At 37.0% G+C, this 24,926-nt stretch overlaps 1 protein-coding gene across 3 annotated transcripts in view; it reads left to right on the forward strand.

Annotated features, from left to right (window-relative positions):
- PDE5A (phosphodiesterase 5A) overlaps positions 1-24,926 on the forward strand; it is a 135,155-nt gene that overhangs the window by 46,006 nt on the left and 64,223 nt on the right. For all 3 annotated transcript variants that reach the window (XM_073804681.1, XM_019927875.3, XM_073804682.1), the window contains exons 4-7: positions 12,678-12,749; positions 14,414-14,503; positions 17,724-17,861; positions 20,153-20,220. In XM_073804681.1, coding sequence (XP_073660782.1) covers positions 12,678-12,749; positions 14,414-14,503; positions 17,724-17,861; positions 20,153-20,220 — 368 coding nt within the window. The remainder of the gene's footprint in view (positions 1-12,677; positions 12,750-14,413; positions 14,504-17,723; positions 17,862-20,152; positions 20,221-24,926) is intronic.

Genomic DNA, 24,926 nt, shown 5'->3' on the forward strand with positions numbered 1-24,926 from the left:
AAGTGCCTGTTACATAACAGGCCCCCCCTTTTCCTTTTTTTAAGTGGCAAACTTTTTGACATTATAAGTTTTTTTTTCTTTCTTTTTTATTTTTTCTTTTTGGCTGTGAATAGGTTTATTAATTAACTATTTTAGGGCCACTGGCCATCAGTCATGTATTTCTGATGCCAGTCATCTTCAGAGCACTGCTCTTTATATCTTTCAACTTCCTAGAAGCTTCCCTTCACCTTGGCTCCCTCTTCCTGGCCACCCAGGCTGTGAGAATAAACTAAAATCATCCACTTCTATGCACGTTCCTGTCTTGTCTTCCAATCCTGGAAGATCGATAAACATACTCCTCAGAGAAATAGGTGTAGCGGTGCCTGTACATACAGAGGGATAAAATGAGTCCCAACCAAGTAAAGTCAGTCTTACCATTTAAAGAAATATCAAACCTTGATTCTCAAACTCATTAATGAAAGCCAAACAACCCAAAACAACAAAAAGGTCAAAATTGGCAAAGGTACACATGGGCAACACAGAAGAAGAAAACCAATGTAGCCAATAATAACTAAAAAGCAATAATAATTAAAAAGCTCTCTAGTAATCAGGAAAATGCAAATTAAAGCAATAATGAGATACATTTTTATACCCAACAGATAGACAGAGGTTAAAAATTTAGCCTCATAATACTAGGGGTTGGTTAGGACGTGAGGTTAGCAGGAACCCTTATACATTGCTGATAAATATAAATTTCTGTAATCCTTTGAAGATTTCATCAAAAAAGCTTTCGCACATGTGCACAAGGAGACCTATACAGAGATGTTCAATGTGGATTATTTGTAATAGCAAAAAATTGCAAACAACCCAAACATTTGGGGATCAAATGAGCAAAATTTGGCATGGAATACAATGAGGCTGGGAAGGAAAAAGTCCAGTTTGTTGTTATCTTAATTGAACTTAAAAAAAAGAGGAAACATTAACAAATATTAATGCTTAGTAGTTCTATATCAATGGCTCTCAAAGTGTTTTTTCTCCCCACACCAGCAGCCTTTGGCATCACCTGAGAACTTTTAGTAAAACAAGTTCTCAGGCGCCAACCCAGATCTCTGACTCTGAAACTCTGGGGGTGGGATCCGCAAGCTGTGTTTTAACAAGCCCCATTTTACCACTATTCTAGATGACATGGATACTTACTGTACTTTTGATATTAAAAATTAAAACTAACAATCTCAAGCTTTTCTTTCCCACTCTCCCAAAGCCGTTTTAGGCTATAAATTTCAACTCCATAAGTAAAGGCTTATTAAGAGTATGTATTTCTTACTCACACACGAAGTTTTTGTATGTGGACAGATCTCTTAATATCAAGCAAAGAGCAGAGAAAAAAATGGGCAAAAAATTTTTTTAACATCTTTATTGGAGTATAATTGCTTTACAGTGTTGTGTTAGTTCCTGGTGTATAACAAAGTGAATCAGTTATATGTATACATATATCCCCATATCCCCTCCCTCTTGTGTCTCCCTCCCACCCTCCCTATCCCACCCCTCTAGGTGGTCACAAAGCACCGAGCTGATCTCCCTGTGCTATGCAGCTGTTTCCCACTAGCTATCTATTTTACATTTCGTAGTGTGTATATGTCAGTGTTACTCTCTCACTTCGTCCCGGCTTACCCTTCCCCCTCCCCATGTCCTCAAGTCCATTCTCTACGTCTGCGTCTTTATTCCTGTCCTGCCCCTACGTTCATCAGAACCATTTTTTTTTTTTTAGATTCCATATATATGTGTTAGCATATGGTATTTGTTTTTCTCTTTCTGAGTTACTTCACTCTGTATGACAGACTCTAGGTCCATCCACCTCACTACAAATCACTCAATTTTGTTACTTTTTATGGCAAAATAATATTCTGTTGTATATATGTGCCACATCTTCTTTATCCATTCATCTGTCGATGGACACTTAGGTTGCTTCCATGTCCTGGCTATTGTAAATAGTGCTTCAATGAACATTGTGGTACATGACTCTTTTTGAATTATGGGTTTCTCAGGGTATATGCCCAGTAGTGAGATTGCTGGGTTGTATGGTAGTTCTATTTTTAGTTTTTAAAGGAACTTCCATACTGTTCTCCATAGTGGCTGTATCAATTTACATTCCCACCAACAGTGCAAGAGTGTTCCAGCATTTATTGTTTGTAGATTTTTTGATGATGGCCATTCTGACCGGTATAAGGTGATACCTCAGAGTAGTTTTGATTTGCATTTCTCTAATGATTAGTGATGTTGAGCATCCTTTCATGTGTTTGTTGGCAATCTGTATATCTTCTTTAGAGAAATGTCTATTTAGGTCTTCTGCCCATTTTTGGATTGGGTTGCTTGTTTTTGTGATATTGAGCTGCATGTGCTGTTTGTATATTTTGGAGATTAATCCTTTGTCAGTGGCTTCATTTGCAAATATTTTCTCCTATTCTGAGGATTGTCTTTTGGTCTTGTTTATGGTTTCCTTTGCTGTGCAAAAGCTTTTAAGTTTCATTAGGTCCCATTTGTTTATTTTTGTTTTTATTTCCATTTCTCTCAGAGGTGGGTCAAAAAGGATCTTGCTGTGATTTATGTCATAGAGTGTCCTGCCTATGTTTTCCTCTAAGAGTTTTATAATGTCTGGCCTTATATTTAGGTCTTTAATCCGTTTTGAGTTTATTTTTCTGTATGGTGTTAGGAAGTGTTCTAATTTCATTCTTTCACATGTAGCTGTCTAGTTTTCCCAGCACCACTTATTGAAGAGGCTGTCTTTTCTCCATTGCATATTCTTGCCTCCTTTATCAAAGATAAAGGTGACCATATGTGCGTGGGTTTCTCTCTGGGCTTTGTATCCTGTTCCATCAATCGATATTCCTGGTTTTGTGCCAGTATCATACTGTGTTGATTACTGTAGCTTAGTGGTATAGTCTGAAGTCAGGGAGCCTGATTCCTCCAGCTCCGTTTTTCTTTCTCAAGATTGCTTTGGCTATTCGGGGTCTTCTGTGTTTCCATAGAAATTGTGAAATTTTTTGTCCTACTTCTGTGAAAAGTGCCACTGGTAATTTGATAGGAATTGCACTGAAACCGTAGATTGCTTTGGGTAGTATAGTCATCTTCACAATGTTGATTCTTCTAATCCAAGAACATGGTACATCTCTCCATCTGTTTGTATCATCTTTAATTTCTTTCATCAGTGTCTTATAGTTTTCTGCATACAGGCGTACAGGTTTTTTGTCTCCTTAGGTAGGTTTACTCCTAGGTATTTTATTCTTTTTGCTGCAGTGGTAAATGGGAGTGTTTCCCTAATTTCTCTTTCAGATTTTTCATCATTAGTGTATAGGAATGCAAGAGATTTCTGTACATTAATTTTGTGTCCTGCTACTCTACCAAATTTATTCAGTAGCTCTAGCAGTTTTCTGGTAGCATCTTTAGGATTCTCTATGTTTAGTATCATGTCATCTGCAAACAGTGACAGCTTTACTTCTTCTTTTCCGACTTGGATTCCTTTTATTTCTTTTTCTTCTCTGATTGCTGTGGCTAAAACTTCCAAAACTATGTTGAATAATAGTGGTGAGAGTGGGCAACCTTGTCTTGTTCCTAATCTTAGAGGAAGTGGTTTCAGTTTTTCACGCTTGAGAACAATGTTGGCTGTGGGCTTGTCATATATGGCCTTTATTATGTTGAGGTAGGTTCCCTCTGTGCCTACTTTCTGGAGCATTTTTATCATAAATGGGTGTTGAATTTTGTCGAAATGTTTTTCTGCATCTATTGAGATTATCATATGGTTTTTCTCCTTCAATTTGTTAATATGGAGTTTCATATTGATTGATTTGCATATATTGAAGAATCCTTGCATTCCTGGGAAAAACCCCACTTGATCATGGTGTATGATCCTTTTAATGTGCTGTTGGATTCTATTTGCTAGTATTTTGTTGAGGATTTTTGCATCTATGTTCATCAGTGATACTGGCCTGTAGTTTTCTTTCTTTGTGACATCTTTGTGTGGTTTTGGTATCAGGGTGATGGTGGCCTCGTAGAATGAGTTAGGGAGTGTTCCTCCCCCCTGTTATATTTGGAAGAGTTTGAGAAGGATAGGTGTTAGCTCTTCTCTAAATGTTTGATAGAATTCGCCCGTGAAGCCATTTGGTCCTGGGCTTTTGTTTGTTGCAAAATTATAAATCACAGTCTCAATTTCTGTGCTTGTGATTGGTCTGTTTATATTTTCTATTTCTTCCTGGTTCAGTCTTGGAAGGTTGTACTTTTCTAAGAATTTGTCCATTTCTTCCAGGTTGTCCATTTTATTGACATATAGTTGCTTGCAGAAATCTCTCATGATCCTTTGTATTTCTGCAGTGTCAGTTGTTACTTCTCCTTTTTCATTTCTAATTCTATTGATTTGAGTCTTCTCCCTTTTTTTCTTGATGAATCTGGCTAATGGTTTATCAATTTTGTTTATCGTCTCAAAGAATCAGCTTTTAGTTTTATTGATCTTTGCTATCATTTCCTTTATTCATTTTTCCTTTATTTCTGATCTGATCTTTATGATTTCTTTCCTTCTGCTAACTTTGGGGTTTTTTGGTTCTTCTGTCTCCAGTTGCTTTAGGTGTAAGGTTAGGTTGTTTATTTGAGATGTTTCTTGTTTCTTGAGGTAAGATTGTATTGCTATAAAGTTCCCTCTTAGAACTGCTTTTGCTGCATCCCGTAGGTTTTGCGTCATTGTGTTTTCATTGTCATTTTTTTCTAGGTACTTTTTGATTTCCTCTTTGATTTCTTCAGTGAACTCTTGGTTATTTAGTAGTGTATTATTTAACCTCCATGAGTTTGTATTTTTCACAGCTTTTTTCCTGTAATTGATATCTGGTCTCATAGCGTTGTGGTCAGAAAAAGTACTTGATATGATTTCAATTTTCTTAAATTTACCAAGGCTTCATTTGTGACCCAAGATATGCTCTATCCTGGAGAATGTTCCATGAGCACTTGATAAGAAAGTGTATTCTGTTGTTTGTGGATGGAATGTCCTATAAATATCAATTAAGTCCATGTTGTTTAATGTGTCATTTAAAGCTTGTGTTTCCTTATTTATTTTCATTTTGGATGATCTGTCCATTGGTGAAAGTGGGCTGTTAAAGTCCCCTACTATGATTGTGTTACTGTCGAATGCCCCTTTTATGGCTGTTAGCATTTGCCTTGTGTATTGAGGTGATCCTATGCTGGGTGCGTAAATATTTACAATAGTTATATCTTGTTCTTGGATTGATCCCTTGATCATTATGTAGTGGCCTTCTTTGTCTCTTGTAATAGTCTTTATTTTAAAGTCTGTTTTGTCTGATATGAGAATTGTGACTCCAGCTTTCTTTTGATTTCCATTTGCATGGAATATCTTTTCTATCCCTTCACTTTTAGTCTGTATGTGTCCCTGGTCTGAAGTGGGTCTCTTGTAGACAGCATATATACGGGTCTTGTTTTTTGTATCCATTCAGCCAGTCTATGTCTTTTGGTTGGAGCATTTAATCCATTTACATTTAAGGTAGGTATTGATATGTATGTTCCTATTACCATTTTCTTAATTGTTTTGGGTTTGTTATGGTAGGTCTTTTCCTTCTCTTGTGTTTCCTGCCTAGAGAAGTTCCTTTAGCATTTGCTGTAAAGCTGATTTGGTGATGCTGAATTCTCTTAACTTTTGCTTGTCTGTAAAGGTTTTAATTTCTCTGTCGAATCTGAATGAGATCCTTGCTGGGCAGAGTACTCTTGGTTGTAGATTTTTCCCTTTCATCACTTTAAATATGTCCTGCCACTCCCTTCTGGCTTGCAGAGTTTCTGCTGAAATATCAGCCGTTGACCTTATGGGGATTCCCTTGTATATTATTTGTTGTTTTTCCCTTGCTGCTCTTAATGTTTTTTCTTTCTTTGTATTTAATTTTTGATAGTTTGATTAATATGTGTCTCAGCGTGTTTCTCTTTGGGTTTATCCTATATGGGACTCTGCGCTTCCTGGACTTGATTGACTCTTTCCTTTCCCATGTCAGAGTGACTATAATCTCGTCAAATATTTTCACAGTCCCTTTTTTTTCTTCTTCTTCTTCTGGGACCCCTGTAATTCGAATGTTCCTGCATTTGATGTTGTCCCAGAGGTCTCTGAGACTGTCCTCAATTCTTTTCATTCTTTTTTCTTTGTTCTGCTCCCTGGCAGTTATTTCCACCATTTTATCTCCCAGCTCACTTATCCGTTCTTCTGCCTCAGTTATTCTGCTATTGATTCCTTCTAGAGTATTTTTAAGTTCATTTATTGTGTATGCATCACTGTTTGTTTACTCTTTAGTTCTTCTAGATCCTTGTTAAATGTTTCTTGTATTTTGTTCGTTCTGTTTCTGAGATTTTGGATCATCTTTACTATCATTACTCTGAATTCTTTTTCAGGTAGGTTGCCTATTTCATCTTCATTTGTTTGGTCATGTAGGTTTTTACCTTGCTTCTTCGCCTGTAACATATACTTTTTTGTCGTTTCATTTTTTTTCTTTTCTTTTTGATGGTGGGGTTGTATTCCTGCCTTACTGGTTGTTTGGCCTTAGGTGTCCAGCGCTGGAGTTTGCAGGCAGTTAGATAGAGCTGGGTCTAGGTGCTGAGATTAGGACCTCTGGGAGGCCTCGGTCTGATTAATATTCCCTGGGGTCTGAGGTTCTCTGTTAGTCCAGTGGTTTGGACTCGGAGCTCCCAGCACAGGAGCTGGAACCAAGATCCCGCAAACCGGTTGCTGGGGGTTCCTCCCATCCCCTTAGGTGTCCGTGGTCCCCCACTGGTGCCTGGTAGGTGCTCTAGTTGTGCGGAGACATGCATTCTACATCCTGCTAGTCCGCCAACTTGACTCCGCCCTTTGTAACAACTTTAAATGGAGTATAATCTAACGCATACAGATCAGGAAGCTGTCTTAGAGAACACCATTCTCTGGCCCATTTCAGTTCCTCCTAGATCAACAAGGAGGGTGACCGCTCTGGCCCAGACCAAAGAAATCTACCACCTCGCTGAAGGTGGGGGCTCAGATCCGGGCGACCGTGAGAGGAGGGGCCAGACCTGTCCAAGGCAACCCCTCTGAAAGCATGAGCCAAACCTGTCCTTTAATGCGCTCCGTACATCCCAGAGCCCTCCCTTAATGCAGGCCTCACCAAGCACACCGAAATGGGCAATGTTTATTAACGATTACTCAGATGTGAATTGTCCAGTAAGTACATCACCTAAATAAAACTTTGATATCTGACACTTCTCCCATTATCATCAAGAACAAATATCTGTGAAGCACTGAGTACATTCAGAGTCTGATGCTTCCTTAAGACGTAAGATATAAATCATGTCCTTAGGAAACAATTGAGTTGGATGTGAACAGAGAAAATGAGGTTAAAAATGAGAATACCTCATTGTCAGATTATAGCACCTTCAGCTGCAACACAGAATTTCAGGGGGCTTTGAAGGGAAGCTTTCTGGGGCAGCCTCAGCCGAGAAACTAGAAGGTAATATTTCAAGGAGTGACGTGAGCAAAGGTCTTTGTAGCATTCTACTTCAAAGGCCCATGTAAGTGATTTTAGTTCAAGTTGAGCCTATGGAATGAGAGTCTTCAGTTTTTGTCCTATAGATGGACGCATGGAAGTATTAAAAGCTTTGAGCAATGAGATGACTTGTATGTGCAAAGTAGTGTTCCAGGAAGGGAAATTTGGACTTAAGTGTCGTAGACGGACTGAGGCAAGAAAACAATTAGCCATGAGATGCCAGGGCTTTCAAAGAAAGTGAGGATTTAGATGGTGAAACACAAGATATACTGTGGGGTCAGGAAGAGCGAACAAGGAATGGGAGCATGTACGAGTAATTCTAATGGAACATATTAGTTTCTTATTGCTGCTGCCAAAAACTACTGGAAATTTAGTGGCTTAAAACAACACAAATGTATTATCTTATAGTTCTGGAGGTCAGAGTCCAAAATAGTTGTCACTGGGCTGACACAAAGGGTCGGCAGGGCTGTCTTTCTATGTGGAATCTCTAGAGAAGAATCTATTCTCTTGCCTTTTCCTGCTTCCACGGGCTGCCCACATCACTTAGCTTGTGGCCTCTTTCTATCTTCATAACCTGCAGCCGCGGGACTTCCCTGGCGGCCCAGCGGTTAAGACTCCACGCTTCGAATGCAGGGGGTGTAGGTTCAGTTCGATCCCTGGTCGGGGAACTATGATCCCACATGCCTCGAGGTCAAAAAAACAAAAAAACATAAAACAGAAGCAATATTGTAACAAATTCAATAAAGACTCTAAAAATGGTCAACATCAAAATAACAAAAAAGATCTTATAAAAAAAACCAAAAAACCCTGCAGCTGCATCTTAAAATCTGTCTGACTCTCCTGCCTCCCACTTTCCATCATAAGGATTCTTGTGATTGCATTGGGCCCACTCAGATGATTCAGGATAATCTCCGTCTCCACATCCTTAACTTAATCACATCTGCGAAGTCCCTTTTGTCTCATTAAGGCAGCATAGTCATAGGTTCCAGGGATTGGGATGAGGACGTCTTTGGAGACCATTCTTTTGCCTATACCACAAGGAATATGACCATAATTTGCTGATTGCCTAGGATTTGGAAGAGAGGTGGAAAAGCCTGGATTGGTCATGTCAACCCTCTCAGTTTCATTTTACCCGTAAAACAGGGGTGGGCAAGAGGATGGGGGTGGGATTCCCTTCCAAGCCTAACACTCTGACTAGAATGTCAGCTCCATGAGTACAGGGATTTGTGTCTGTCTTGTTCACTACTGAGTCATCTTCATTGTCTAGAAAGTGACTGGTATATTAAAGGTACGTATTAATTATTTGTTGAGTAAAATATTTGTTGCTGAATGAATGACCAAGTCAAGAGAAAGTTTGAAAAGAGCACTGGGAAGAATTCTCCACTGGCTCCTGTCTACATTAAGTTCTTGTTTTCCTGGTGAAGTAAGGTTTTCAGCTTAGGTTACAGATGGTCTAGAATCCTGTCATTATAATAGAGACATTCTGCAGGTGGGACAGAGGGATAGCTAAGATTTGTAGAGTTTGTTCCTTTTCTCCCTGGCTTTTAGCCTCCATGCTGAGCATCCCCTGGAACTAGGAACAGGGAAATGTATAGTAGGGATTGATGTATGGCCTCAGTAAGGGTCGGGGCAGCTGCTGATTAAAGAAGAAATTGCTCGCTGTGGCAGCGATCACTTGTCCCTGAAGCGACCAGCTGTCACATTCCTCACTGATCACCCAGGGAGAGTCAAGTCTTGCCCTTTGCATTCCTAAAAGAACACTTGACCCTGTGAGGACATAATATTCATTTATGCTCTGAAAAGTGCCAGTGAAATAGAAAACAGAGAAGCCTCTTTGTGCTTTAAAAAAAAAAAATAGCATCAAGTATTGGTGTTTGAGAGTACTGCAGGTAGATAGCAGGTAGGCAGAAGTGATTGGGCTTCTGATATGGAAGCTAAAATTTTTAGGGGCTTTGCCTCTCAGATATGAGGTCTGACAAATTCTTGCCATAAAAGCTGTCTTTGAAAACTGACATTTAAAAACCTTGTCTTGAAGAAAATTAATTTGTTTAAAGGAGCAATAGATGGTAGAAGGAGGAAAGACTTTTTATCAACACAAGGAGGCCGGGGGTGCAGGTTTTGCTAGGCTCCTTGAAATTTGGAGAATCAAAGTCTTTTTGTCTTTTACTGTCTTATGTTACCATGGACAAACACTATACCTTTTCTCTGATTTTTATCTGTTATTTTTATCAGTGGTATTTTTAAAATGTCATCCAGCTAAGTATTGAGGCACATGTGAGTACCATATTTATTTTCCTGATCTAATAGTCCCTTGAAAGAACTTGCCTGTTTTTTAAAAAAATAATTAATTATATTTAACTAATCATCCCTTAAACAAATTAACCTCTAATGTCTAAATCTATAAAATTACTAGCGAAAGAAATAATTGGTCACCGAAAAGCGTGAAAAATTCTTCACTGGAAGTCTTCATTCCATGAAGTTGCCTAATGATTAATATCTTGCTCTAATGTTAGGGGGACAAAATTAAATATAGTAAAGAGCTGGTGTTCAGGGGGTACAAAGTAGGGTTTAAAGCCTGTGAACAAGACTTCTGATCAGTTTGCCAGACTGAACAGTTGCAGAACACCACCCACCTCCCCATTCTGCCAACAAGTAGAGAATAAAGTTTCACCAAAAGCGATTTTAAAAATTACAGATAAGCTCAAGAAAGGGAAATCCCCAGGTATCAGAAACAAAGAGGGGAACCCAAGGTAAGCAGCGTGAATGACCAGAGTCCAGATGGGCTTCGGAGATGTGAGATTCAGGATGGTAGGGTGAATGCCTGCGGGTAACATCTGCAGGCAGGGGTGATGCGTCCCCTCCACAGGCACGGGTGAGGGCAGGGAGGGGAAACTAAATTCCCAGGGGAAGCCTAGGTCTGTAAAGTTTCCATCCGTGGAACCAGGCCTGGAAAACTTTTCAGCAACGAGGAAAGTTTGCCTCTGCCTGCAGCTGCGAGACAAAGAAGAGACACCGGTGAGCCATGAGAGCAGGGCTTGTGCCCCACAGGGTATGGAGTTCAAGTTCATGCCACCAGTGCAGTGCCAGACAAGCAGCAAGTTGCTATGCCTGACACTTCATGACTCAGGGGACTAAGGCTCCCATGGAAAACAGTCCCTGCTATGGGCGAGCTTACACTCAAAACTCAGTATGTTCTAAGAGATGAAGGACAGCTGGCACTAGTATTTAAAGGAAAAAAAGACAGAGGAAGAGGGGAAGGAGGAGGAAGAGGCGGGGCTGAGAAAAGAATCAAATAGAAATTCTCGAAATGGAGAACGGTTATTGAACTACGTGAGCAGTGTTGTATTGGTTGAAAATCGTCTTGCTTGTAGTACATTGACTCACACGGCTCCAGGTACAAACAGCACATCAATACATGCTTCTTTTATTACTGTATAATTATCCAAGAAGGTTTGCATAACAGTCTCTTTATCTGTTTTAATCTCTTCTTCCTTAAAATGAAGATTTAAAAATTTAACTCTTTTATCAAACCGTGTATTAAAGACAAATAAAAACTCAAATGTCATCATTTCTGAGAAACCTTCTCTTTTATGCATATTTGGTCTCCCTTCTGTGCTCTTAACAGTCTGTGGGCGCCTGTATCATCAAAGTGATCATATGTGTGCTGTAAATATATGTCTGTGTATCACCCATTCTTGATTCTTGAGCTCCTTCCGGGTAGTCTTTCTCCCAGTTTTTATCACTCCTTGGTGCACGGTGGTCACCACAATATTTGTTGAGTAAATGAATGAATGCTTAAAATGAAATCACCAAGTCATACCGGTAGCACTATGTATTAGACCCCAGTGACCCTCAAGAGGCTCCCATCAGTTATATTCAAGTGAATGTGCCTAGCTGCAGTCCAGACGTTTTGACCTCAGACAAAAGCTTTTGTAGGCATTTTGTCATTGAGATTGGAGCATGGAGAAATCTGTTAGCCAAGAGCTAAAGAGTGTAAAATAGGTACAGGATAATTGGATGATTCTGCTTTTTAAAATCAACATCTCTTTACTCTGTCGTAGGGTGGGGAGGAAGCGTGTTGAGAACAGAAAACTACATCAGACAAGAATGTATTTCTCTGTCCTTGCTCTGCTATCTTGGAAGGGCATTTTTTCATATCCATTTTTTAAAGCTATGGGCTAGAGTGAGCTGAGAAAAAACGATGGACCATTCACACAAAACTCAGGACTTTAAAGTTTAACCATTTAGAGGATAATAGCATTTTACACTGATATTATATTGTAGAAGGAGGAAACAAGTAGAATTTATAAGTAGTAAAGAGGAAGCAAAAGTAAGTTGAAGGTCTTTAAAAGACTAATAAAGTAGTAACACAAACTTCAAGTTGGAACTAAATGGGTAAGTAAAATATACTTTTAAGTAGGAAGATGAGAAGTTTCTTCAAAGTCTTGCTAAATGTGTTGTGGAAACTTAAGACATATTCCCAGAGTTTAGCTCAGTCTTCTTAAGATGTAGTTTATCTTTCAAACACCTTCTGATTTGAAATAAGGCTCAGTCTGTTTTTCAATAAAACTTCTTTCCACCAAAGTAAGTCTATTGAAGGTAAGATACTTTTCAAGTTCAGAAATTTCAAAAGAAGTTGGACAACATCCCTACATTAAGAATTATTTTTACCCTAATTGGTCCTCCTGCATTTTCAATTCTGTGACTGGCCATTGGTCCTATTTCACTTTTAGTAAAAGATCATTTAGCCCATTTGAAATATTATATTTAAAACCAATATAAAATGTTCATTTAATCATATATTCTGTTTGAAATGTGATATAAATTTAATGTCTATTTTTTATTCAAAAGCCATGAAAAATATTCACATAAAAAGTGATTGCCAATAATTTCTTTCACAGGGCAGCATGAAATCCCAGAATGAAATATAGTTTGGGACCCAAGAAGTTAGATGCATTTGAACTCTTATTAGGAAAAAGAATGTACAAAATGATACAGGACTAGTTCAGATGCTGTGGGGTTGGTTTTGATTTTGTAGCTTATCGTTATTGTAAAGCACATGTAGAAATTATTCTGTAAACACGCTTTGGTGAATTTATACCAATAATTTCAGTCAGCGAAATTACCAATGTTCTCTTCTTATACCAGGTTGTTGGTGTAGCCCAGGCCATCAACAAGAAATCGGGAAATGGTGGGACATTCACCGAAAAAGATGAAAAGGTACCAAAACTTGGGTCTGGTATGATCTCAATTTAGGAAGATGCTTTCTCTTTAGAGTTGTATAGACCTCTGGAATTAGTGATTGCTGAAATTGTTGATCACCAAAACATTATGGTTTAAAATAATCCGAAATGTTCAAAAGTGTCTCTTGCCTCTGACTAAATCAGTGCTGACCTGAGTTGTGGAGTAGTTGTGGTCTTCAGTCAACAGAACCCCGTCCCCACTGCCTCCTCACCATGCCACCAGGCCTCCCCCAGGGCTGTGTGCATGTTGCGGCCATCCGGAGGGTGATACCGTGTTCTAACTCTCTCATTTACCTTTCATCACTGCTATAAAGAAATTCAACCTTACGTAAAATCCCTAAAGCACTGCTCCAAGTTCAGTTGCTCCAGGTCAGCTTAAAATTAGCATTGCCTCCTGGTGAAGCAAATGCAGAATGTTTTATAAGCTTTGTATGCAGACGGTGGGGTGCCAAGGTGTGAATTCAGGCTAAATGATGTGAATTTAGCTTCAGAAAGAGTGCAGTCAGCATTATTTTATTACCCTTCTCGTCCAACTCTGAAGGAACACATTCCTCACACCACATCGACATGCTTTCCTTTTAAGGACAGAAGTCCTTAAACCTGTTTATAACTTCGTTCTGTCAGTAGGTCTTGTTATTTCTCTCCTTGAATATGCAATTATATGTATATCATGGAGCCCACTGAGTTCTTCCTATTCAAGCCCACTGCTATTTCTGTCACTCCCCTGAAAATTAGTAGGAGCTTTTGGAAGACATTCCAACAAGACAGAGTTATTTTTGTCTCATGTTGTAGGCTGTGTTGGCACTAGTGTTGGTCCCTGTGTCTTAATTGCTTCAGAACATAGCAAGTACCTTTCTAAATTAGTGTAATAGACATCTAGTCTCCTATTCCGTTAATGACACCTGAGGATATTTGGCGGGGAACATGGTTCTAGATTGGCTATTTATTCCACTATTTGTTTATAGTCCATTAATGTAAACCCCTCTTGAAAGATTTGAATTCTTAGGCTGTATCATCTCTTGGCAAAATAAATTCATGATTGTGAATAAAGTATGCCATGTAAGGATTTCCTTTCATCAATAATTAGTATAATTGTGAGCACATCACCTTCGTATAGTATAATGAGGGTGATAGATCAACTTTAAAATGATATATTTAAACTAATACTAAATTTGCAATTTAGTATGGGACTAATATTGGCTATATTATTGCCAATATTCTCCGAACAAGATTGTGAGCTTTCAGTTTGCCCCAGTAATAAGTTACAGGCTATTTTTATGGTCTTAGCTGAAACCCAAGTCTTAATATCATTTAGAGACTACACCAAATTTTGCATAGAGTGAATTTCAGTTTCACATGGTGTACAGAGATCTGTGTCTCCTCTCTTTCTCTTTGCTAATTTCCAACTACTGTATGACTTTAGGAGACTGTGTTAACAGTTGGCATCTACTGGTTGTACCATTTAGCTAACAGTTGCTTTGCACCAGTTCCTAATTTTATGCAGAATAAACATGTACGCTGCTGGTTTCCAAATAGTTATTTGAACTGTAAATATTTTTGAATGTTGTTTGTGTTTCAAGCAATATAACAAGACAGGTTATTGACAGTTCTTATTTGGCTGTTGTCTTGCCTGTTTTCTAGGACTTTGCTGCTTACTTGGCATTTTGTGGAATTGTTCTTCATAATGCTCAACTCTATGAGACTTCACTGCTGGAGAACAAGAGAAATCAGGCAAGTCTAATTACTAAAGAGAGAGTGTAGAAATTCTTTTTTAAAAAATGGTTAAATTGTTATCCAAGTTTTATATATATATATATATATATATAATATGTATATTATATATTATATATATATATATATATTTATATATATCATTAGAAATCCAAACCGTGCAGATTCAATTTCTAAATATTTTAACTGTTTCTTCTAATAGTTATTTTTTCCATTTTGTATTTTCCATGAGCTGTGGCTTTATCACTGTTAACAGATGAAGATTTATTTAACTTACACCACCCTTTACTTTGCCATTATGGTACCAGTATTTTTATGTCGCTGTTTAAAGTTATTGGATGAGTTGTGCGTGTAATATTAAGAGTTTTAGTTCTTATTCTATCAGAGACATCATCTCTTTTTTTTTTTCAGAATATGCTTCTGTATTTTATTATTCATGTTAAAAGATACAAAATGTGAACATTATTGTAGAGAACTTCTAGAAGCATGGGAATAAGCTCAGGAAACACTGTAGAACACTGTTAGACATCATCTCTTATTTCATGCTTTATAAAATGATGATCTTAGCATCCCTCATCTCTCCTTCCTAATTACTACTCCTTACCTCTGCTTTTCCTATCTGGACTTTTTCATTTATATTGCCCACATTGGTAACATATTTACAGATGGTCCTTGACTTACACTGGTTAAACTTACAATTTTCTGACTTTACGATGGTGTGAAAGCTATACACATTCAGTAGAAACCATACTTCGAATTTTTAATATTGACCTTTTCCTGGGATAGTGATATATATCATGGCACTCTCTCATGATGCTGGGCAGTGGCAGTAGCCACAGCTCCCAGCAGCCACGCCATCACAAGGGTAAACAACCAATACACTTAAAACCATTCTGTCCCCACACAAGCATTCTGGTTTTCACTTTCAGTACAGTATTCAATAAATTACATGTGATATTCAACACTTTATTATAAACTAGGCTTTGTGTTAGATGATTTTGCCCAACTGTAGGCTAATATAAGTGTTCTGAGTATGTTTAAGGTAGGCTGGGCTAAGCTGTGATGTTCGGTAGGTTGGGTGTATTAAACAGATTTTCAAATTTAAATATTTTCAACTTAACAATGGATTTATCAAGATGTAACCCCGTCATAAATCGAGGAAGATCTGGTATTGTGCTACAACCATGTTTGACTTTTCTAAAGCTTTGTCTAGGCTAATTCTAAAGTTGCAGTTTCAAATAAAGTGTTTATAAGTACCGTGATGTAAATGTTGTTCTTACTAATTATGTAAATGTTGTTGTTCATATTACCTTTGTTATATAACTTAGTTTTTCTTGTTGTTTCTGAAATCTCTTCTTTTTTCCTTGAACTGTTTGCTCTAGTGTAGCCTCATGTTGTTGGTCCCCCTCCCCCTGCAAACTCTCCATTATTTAGGCATTCTCTTGAGTTCTTTTTCATGGAGAATCCTCCAATTGAGGTTCTCTCTCTTTCTTCTTTCAAGCAAAACTATTTTTCCCCATGCCTGCTGCAGAGGGGTCATCATAGAACTTTCCTTCAATGCTTTCTTAGAAAGACTCCACTGGTTATCCACTGGATCCCAGAACTTTTTTTTTCTCAGTTTACTCCCTTGTTCTAGTGTAGCACATTCTCAGTTAACTACTTGAGAACCTGTACTGGAGAGGTAAGCTCTCTGAGTCCTTGCATGTATGAAAATATCTATTGTACCATCCTACCAGTTTGGCTGGGTATAAAATTCTGCATTGAAAAATTAGTTTCTCAGAATTTAAAGGTAGTACTGTCTTCTATTAGCATTCATATTGTTCTGATTCTTGGTGCTTTTTTTTTTTTCTATAAGCTTTTTGAATTATTTATTTATTGTTGCTTTTGTAACTGAATTTCACCATACGATTCTTTTTTTCATTCATCATGCTGGTACCTGGTCATTCCTTTCAGTCTGGAGACTTAAGCCCTTGGGTTTTATGTAATTCTTTTTCATTATCTCTTTTTTTTTTTGCGGTATGCAGTCCTGTCACTGTTGTGGCCTCTCCCGTTGCGGAGTGCAGGCCCATGGCTCACGGGCCCAGCCGCTCCGCGGCATGTGGGATCTTCCCAGACCGGGGCACGAACCCGTGTCCCCTGCATCGGCAGGCGGACTCTCAACCACTGTGCCACCAGGGAAGCCCTTCATTACCTCTTTGATAATTCATCTCCCCCACCCTTTAATTTCTCTGTTTAGAACTTATGTTAGATTGTGGACCTTCCGTGGACTTCAACTTCAGCATATTCCTGACGTCTCCCTGCTCCATTTTTGCCACCCATTAATCCAGTCCTCATTTTTACAAACATACTTGTGATTCTTGTCACTTCTCTCCTGCAATCCATCACAGTCCAAACTGCTTGAAAAGAAGATAGGACTTTTGAGGTTCCTTCTTCACTTACCTCTGCAATTTCATCTCCCTAGTTCTCCTCTTTACACTCTATATTCTCATAAAATTTGATCAAAACTTGCAATATGCTACTTTCTCTCAATTCAGTTCTTTTTGATTGAGGTATTTTCCTTCCCCACTTAACCTGAACAATTCCTGCTCATCTTTCAGGCCTCAGCAAGGATAGTATCACCTCCAATAAATTTTCTATAATATCCTTTCTCCCCCGCTCCTTGCACAAATACTTTGTGAGACTAGATGAAATCCTGTGTAAGTAAAGAAAAGAGAAATTATCAGGAAGAACACAAAAGGAACTCTTAAAACTTTGTTTATTTTGGACAATATTTGCTGTGCTCTGTGAAAATGTTGGCAATGTTGATAAATGTTGATCTCAGAAGTTTGAATCACCAAAAACAACAGTATATTTTATGTATCAGACACTGTTCAAAATGCTTTATAAATGTTAACTTATTTAGTCCTCACAACAGCTCCATGATTTTGGTACTATTATTATCCCCATTTTCAAGAAACTTGCCCTAGATCACAAAGCTAGCAGGAGGGGAAGCTGGGATTAAAAACGGTTGGCTTTGGCTTCAGAATCTGTGATCGTAACCAGTGTACTAATTGTACTAACAATCAACAGGGAAATTTTGTTAGTAAGCAGAGACTTATGTATTTAACACTTGAATGGGAACTTGGTTGTAACTTGTTAGATTACAACCCATATAAATCATTGTATTGCTTTAATAATTACAAACAATTACTAATAGTAAGCTCTTAATTTTTTTGTCTAGGTGCTGCTTGACCTTGCTAGCCTAATTTTTGAAGAACAACAATCATTAGAAGTAATTCTAAAGAAAATAGCTGCCACTATTATCTCTTTCATGCAGGTGCAGAAATGCACCATTTTCATAGTGGATGAAGATTGCTCCGTGAGTACAGAGTATGACTTTTTTATTTTTAGAAAGACAAAAATTTATATTCCTTAAAACACTGCTTTAAACCTCAGGTTGGCCTCAGAACTCTCTCTCAAATCCAACTGAATATGGTTGTTTATGTAAAGCCAATCCAAGTATGAGCTGTTCTGGTTGAAAAGGGGTAGAGGTGAGGTTGGAGGATGCCTTCAATGCACCCTTTCACCTTGTTGACCCTCCACTAAGTATTACAGTTACCATTGGTAATGTCAGTGTGTTGCTTTTGTCAATGGCTACACTACCTTGATGGAGAAATACATTGTCACTACAGTGTGCAGACCTTTTTTGGTTGAGAATAGTTGTGCTCTATTGCTATGAACAGGTAGACCACCTTCTGAATGGGTTGGCTATAAAAATTTCTTTTTACCAGCGATTATGTAGAAACCAAAAGGCATGGCCCAATGGAGGCAGTGCTGCTAAAGGTACCTATTAGTCCCAAATTCTTTTTTTTTTTTTTTTTTTTTGCGGTACGCGGGCCTCTCACTGTTGTGGCCTCTCCTGTTGCGGAGCACAGGCTCCAGACGCGCAGGCCCAGCGGCCATGGCCCACGGGCCCAGCCGCTCCGCGGCACATGGGATCCTCCCAGACCGGGGCACGAACCCGTGTCCCCTGCATCGGCAGGCGGACCCTCAACCACTGCACCACCAGGGAAGCCCAGTCCCAAATTCTTTACCCACCGTGGAAAGCCACTAAACTGTTCTGATTGGTAGATTTCAAGCCATTGATTTGTAATGTAAAGAGACAGGATGTGTGTGGAAAGATGGAGTGTTCTCATACAGTGCTGGTTACTTCAAGACAGGCCAACTGAGTTTGCTGTTAGCATCAGGGCCTTTAGCCGAAGGTTGTTTTCTTTTATGCAGTTTCTTTTCCTTCTCAACCAATGAACCACTGTTTTTGGTATATTTCTTTTTGGTGTAGTTGTTTGCTTCCTTTTTCATTTAGACCCTGAGAACAGGCTCTTCATTGGTGGGTTAGGAAAAAGAATGGGAATTCTCAAGTGTATAAAGTCAATTACAGTCCACATATGATATCTGAATTGATGGTTTTTTGGGAAGTAGAATAATGAAAGATATTTAAAACTTATATTTTATATTTTTAATTATTTTATTAGATAGTAAGACCGTACTGTGTGATGCAACATTATCTGAATCATCGTGTGTGTGATTCTCATTAATAGGAAATCAAATAAGAATTCACTATGCTATGAGATAGTATTCTCATGGATATTATTTAATATTTTCAATCAGTTATAAGCTCCTTAATATAGAGATAATTACAAGATTGGAACTATCCTTTTACAGTTCAGGTCAGAACTCTTTAATGCAGTATGTCAGTTTATCATTTTTGCTCTGTGACCTGCTCTTTGGCATTTAATTTTTGAAAGTTATACATAAGGGCACTCCTTTTTTTTAGACAATTTAAATATCACTTTAATTAACATTCAGCTCATCCAGTTAACCCCTATCATGGCAGCAATTGACTGGTATCAGTGTTGCTTTAAAATATAGCTCAGCAGTATGCCCATTAATATTTTTGCTCGCTTTTTAATGACTTAATTTGGTGGGTGTAGCAATTAAGTGACTTGATGTTCATTTATACTGTAATTATTTTTTGATTAAAAATATTTCAACACATGAGCAAAAATCCAAATGTGAACAAGAAAAGAAATGTACTTAGTTATTCTGTCCCCAAATTAAACTGATATCATTGTTTTATTTGTGTTTCCTTCTAATTTTTTATTCAGTTGTAAATATAGTATGGGTTCGAATGTTGCTTTTTATTTTAACTTCAATTTAATTTAATTTAACTTCAATTTAACTTCAAAAATACTTCTCTATGTTGTTAAAATCTTCATAATTTAATGATCTCATAAAATATTACTGAATTAGGTGTCTTTTCAAAAGACCCAACAATAGCAATCAATGTACGCATAAAAGCTAAAACTTGAGGATTTTGAATAAATATAGAGAAAATTTGAAGCTAATTATTTATTAACAGCTGGCAGAAGAACGAAAACTCAAATAAGCATTTTTGCAAGTCAGTATCAGAAACAACAGCAGCATGTTCTAAGGAATAGGTAGATTTGAGGATGTCGTGAGCACTTAGGTCAGTTTTGTCTGAAAAAGTGAAAAGAAATTGCGAGGATTGGTGTCTTCAGTCAGTTCCACAGGCTCATATGTCTGTATTTAGATAGTTTTCATTACATTCTCAAACTTATTTCTCAGTCTGTGTCGTTGCTCTGTTTTCAGGATTCTTTTTCTAGTGTGTTTCACATGGAGTGTGAGGAATTAGAAAAATCGTCAGATACTTTAACAAGGTAAGAAAACTTAATTATCTGTCTGTCTTTATCACAAGTATGTAATTCTGGCTACATAGTTATTTCACGACCTATTTAATTTAAGGCATAGAAGCTACAGCTGCTTTTTTCCTCCCACAAATAATTTCATTTGTGAAAATACTTTACTATTTGATGTTATATGTCCAGGGTTTTTTCCACTGCATTTGACATGTTGGAGAATTCTTTCATAGAGTGAATGGTGTCACAATTAGTATAGGCCTGGGTACAGTGTGTTTTGTGAACTGACTCATTTAAGACCCACAAGTGCTATATTTCAATTATATTTTTTCATTGCATATTAGACCCTCACTGGAAATTTGACAGGCTTCTGAACACATTTTTTTCTATGAGTCTGTTCTGCTTTGGAATCAGCCATAGGATTTAACTAACACCAGAAGGAAGCCTGTGATCTCAGTCACACCAATACATGTACCCTATGGCTAGAATCAGACCAGATCTCTATTGTAGTTCATTTTTTTTCATGTTTTTTTTTTTAAATTTTAAAATTAGTATTCATTTTTTGGTGGTTGTTAACTGGTACGCAGGAACAATAGAAAGTATTAACATATCAAGGTTATACTTGTTACTGGCCCAATTGTATATTTGCTTTCTGAAGAATTTTAAAAAGGATTTAGAGTAAATTACCAAGTGTTCTTGTCATATTTCCTTTTGCACCCTTAGCAAAACAGTGGTGGTTTTTGCTTAAGCAATAAAATAGTCTAAGGAATATAAGTCTGCCAGGGTAAAGCGTCAGGAATTCTTGGGCATAATGCTGGTTTTATCACATTATTCCTTATTCATTTGTTTCAAATTATTTCACTCCCTAAAATAATTTGTGTCAATTTATATTACTCCTAATTATTGATATTATAACCGAAAAGCCTCATATGATCATGGAAATAGAACATTCTTTTAGCTTTACTATTTGACATTAAAGTTCCAGATTTTTTATTCTTCAGTTGACTTATCAGAGAATTATTTCATATAGGTGAATGACGCCACAGTTAGTACTGTCCTCAGTAACCAAGCTCCTTGGTGGTGATACTTTAAAAATAACCTCTGTGCAAATCTAAACTATAGAACATTCTATAGGATAACTGGCCTGGTCTCTTCAAAAAGTCAATGTCATTGAATAAAATGGAGGCAGGGACTGTTCCCAGACCTAGCAGCCAAATGCAGTATGTGAACCTTGATTAGATCCTGGTTAAAAACAAATAGCTATCAAAGACATTTGTTAAGCCAGTTGGAAATCTGAATATGGACTGGATACTAGGTGTTGGTGGGGAATTATTCGTACCTTTTCTTTGGAATTAGGAAGATATTGTGGTTAGTAGGAGAATGTTCTTATTTTTAGGAGATTCAGGCTGGTGTATTTAAGGGTGAAGTGTTATGATGTCTGCACCTTAGTTTAAAATGGTCTGCCAGGGCGGGGGTGGGGGTGATAAATTAGAAGGTCGAGGCTAACATATACACGCTACTAAATATAAAATAGATAACCAGCAAGGATCTACTGCATAACACAGGGGCCTATACTCTATATTTTGTCATAAACTATAAGGGAAAAGAATCTGAAAAAGGGAAAAGAATCAGTTATACATATATATGTATATGTATAACTGAATCACTGTGCTGTACACCTCAAACTAACATGACATTGTAAATCAACTATACTTCAATTAAAAATTCCCAACAAAAAATAAAATAAAATACGGTTCAGCCAAAAATAAATAAGTAAATATATCTAAATTAATGTATTTAAACAAATAAATGTTTGCACATACATATACAGATATAGCTAATGTGGCAAAACATTAAAAATAGTTGAATTTAGGAATAGGATATTCATTTTACTTTCAACTTTCTTATGTATTTCAAAAGTTCATCATAAAAAATTGGAAGAAAATGTTTGTGATAAAAACTTGGAAACAAAGTAAAATGAAAATCACCTCTGTAGATCATATAAAGTGCCTGAGTTTGCAACTGCAAGAACAAAATACTTAAGTGCACAGCCTGGTTTTGTTCCGACCCTCCTAATTAAGACTGACCCCATGGATCAGTGTGAGGTCTGCAGAAGCTGTCTTCTGCCCTCTGTACCCTTTCCTTTCTTCTCTTATCTTTTCTCGCATTTCCTGTCCTCTTCCGTGTTCCCCATCAAGATGGAGAAACTGTTGACTACAGTGATTTAGAGTTGTTAGTTTAAGTGATTATATTTAAATCAAAACTCATTTCAAGACTGTTATTTTAACAATATGATTATTTTAACAATATGAAAGACCTTTTCTTCTATTAAAAGAATTTCAGGAATTAGCAAAGGAGCAAATGTAACTTGGGGGCAGGTAAGGAATGGGTTTGACTCAGAAGGTACACCTAACTTAGGCCTTGACTGGTGACTTGGGCGTGGGATGGGTAGTCAGGGTACCATAAACCATGGTATCTGTACCCAGAGATTTTCTGCTACGCTGGAGTTTTTGGTTCACAAAGTTAGAACAGAATAGCTGATCTTTATTTCCCTCTTGGCATTGCTGGTAGTGAACTGAAGTTTATATCCCGTCTCCACATCTATTCTTTTCTAAGCTTCTGTGTGTATATTTTCTGGCATATTTGACATTGTTTTAGTTGAAGTTGAATCCTTTTTGAATATGTGATAATATGTACATGTCCTGGAGAGTATGTATGTCTCTTTCTTAAATACTGGTATTGGGCTATACTGCCTAGGTCAGTTATGAAGTCTTATTCTTAAGAGGAGCATTAATAGATACTATTTTGATTTTATGATACCATACATTTTTGTTGCTTTTTATAAAGAACATTTTAGAAAGCTTCTAAACCTGTAAATATATGATTATTTTACTATTTGGCTTGCATAAATAATAAATTGCTATATAGACAAATAAAAAAAGAAATATATACATGTATATTTATGAATTTACATATATCCAGAGGACAGTAGGAAAATCAGTATGATAATGCATCTTAAATGTATAAAATGATGGGAATTCCCCGGCGGTCCAGTGGTTAGGACTCAGCACTTTCACTGTTGGGGCCTGGGTTTGATCCCTGGTCAGGGAGCTAAGATCCTGCAAGCCGTGCAGCATGGCCAAAAAGAAAAATATTTATATAAAATGATGAATTATCTACATTTACCTTTGAATATTTGTATAGCAGCATATGCCTGTGTAATTTTATTTTATTTTATTTTATTCACATTTGATTTTTGTTGTGAAGTCAGACAAGTCCTCTTATTTCTCTGATAGCTGAACAAGCTCGTGACTTGGTATGATAGTGACCTCTACTGGTCAATATGCATTTAAAAAAACTGAGGTCCTACTATATATATATTTAAGTCTTAGTATTTATTTATTTATTTATTTATTTATTTATTTATTTATTTATTTCATCTTGATCTTTTGTTAGCACTTTTACTTTGTTTCTGATGAATATCACGTTCCCTCTCTGTAGGAAAAATGGAAGATATCTTTCCACTTTTAAAAATTATACCAAGACAGTCTTAGTATAAAGATTGTTTTATAAAGGATAAATAGGTCAGTGTGGTTACCTTAAAAGAGACTAATTTACATGGATCATTTAAACTGATTCATTAACTGATTTTACAGTAACGAAAATTATTCAACACCAGTGTCTTACATTAGCTAATAGTTAGCCTTTCTTATAATGATGCAATAAAAGTCCTCTTAGTGATGTAAATATGGTTTTATTTTAATAAAATTAGATTTAAGGCTTAATTTTGTGAAAACTCCGAATTAAAATGGTGTTTAGTAACTTCAGCTTTTTGAAGGACTAACTGGTATTGACACTTGACCAGCAGATTCTGTATTATGTTTCTAAAATTGCTTATTGATAGAATTTAGGCCTCTCCAATTCTCATTATTAACCACTTTGTCAATCCAAACACTCTTCCATGAGATGAAGAGCTAGGCAATTGGATGATGTTAGCAGTAAGCAAATCATCCTTTTTAGGCAGTTATGTATCTGTTTGGTATTTTTCCAACCAACCCACTAATTACCTTTTATAAATTAAAATAATTTGTTGAAGACAGTTTTGAAATGTTAAGTGTAAAAATAAAAAATATTCAGGGTGAACATTACACATAATTTTTAGAATCATATCATCACTGGGATAAAGCACAGTAAACTGTTGGAGTTTGGGTCACCCAAGAATTCAGAAGGGAAGCTCATTTCTAGATGGTGGGAGATTTTAGAGTTTCTATGCTTCGATTCAAAGGAAAAAGTGAGTGTGATGGGGTACAGTTTATGTTAGCTCTTAATTTTAAGAAATAGGTATTTTAGTGCTATAATTCCATATCAGTTAACTTCATGTTAATTTTAAATGCACATTTTGTCATACAATGACAAATACATAGAATTACTCCTTTAAGCTCACTTTCTTGGAATACATATACTAGTTAATACTTATTAGTTATAACTGTATTGGAAAACAATTATAGTTAAATACAGTAACACCTACTATTTTTAAAATAGTAGAAAGGTTTTTACTACTTTAAAAAATGGCAGATACAGAGTGTAATAGTATAGACTCTGAAATCAGACTGATTGTATTTAAACTTCAGTTCCACCACTTACTAGCTGTAGCGCTTTGTGTGAATTATTTAACCTCTCAAAGCCTCAGTTTCTTCATCTGTAAAATGGAGATACTGATGGCAGGA

Source organism: Tursiops truncatus, chromosome 5 (genome assembly GCF_011762595.2).
Source record: "Tursiops truncatus isolate mTurTru1 chromosome 5, mTurTru1.mat.Y, whole genome shotgun sequence".
NCBI lineage: Eukaryota > Metazoa > Chordata > Mammalia > Artiodactyla > Delphinidae > Tursiops > Tursiops truncatus.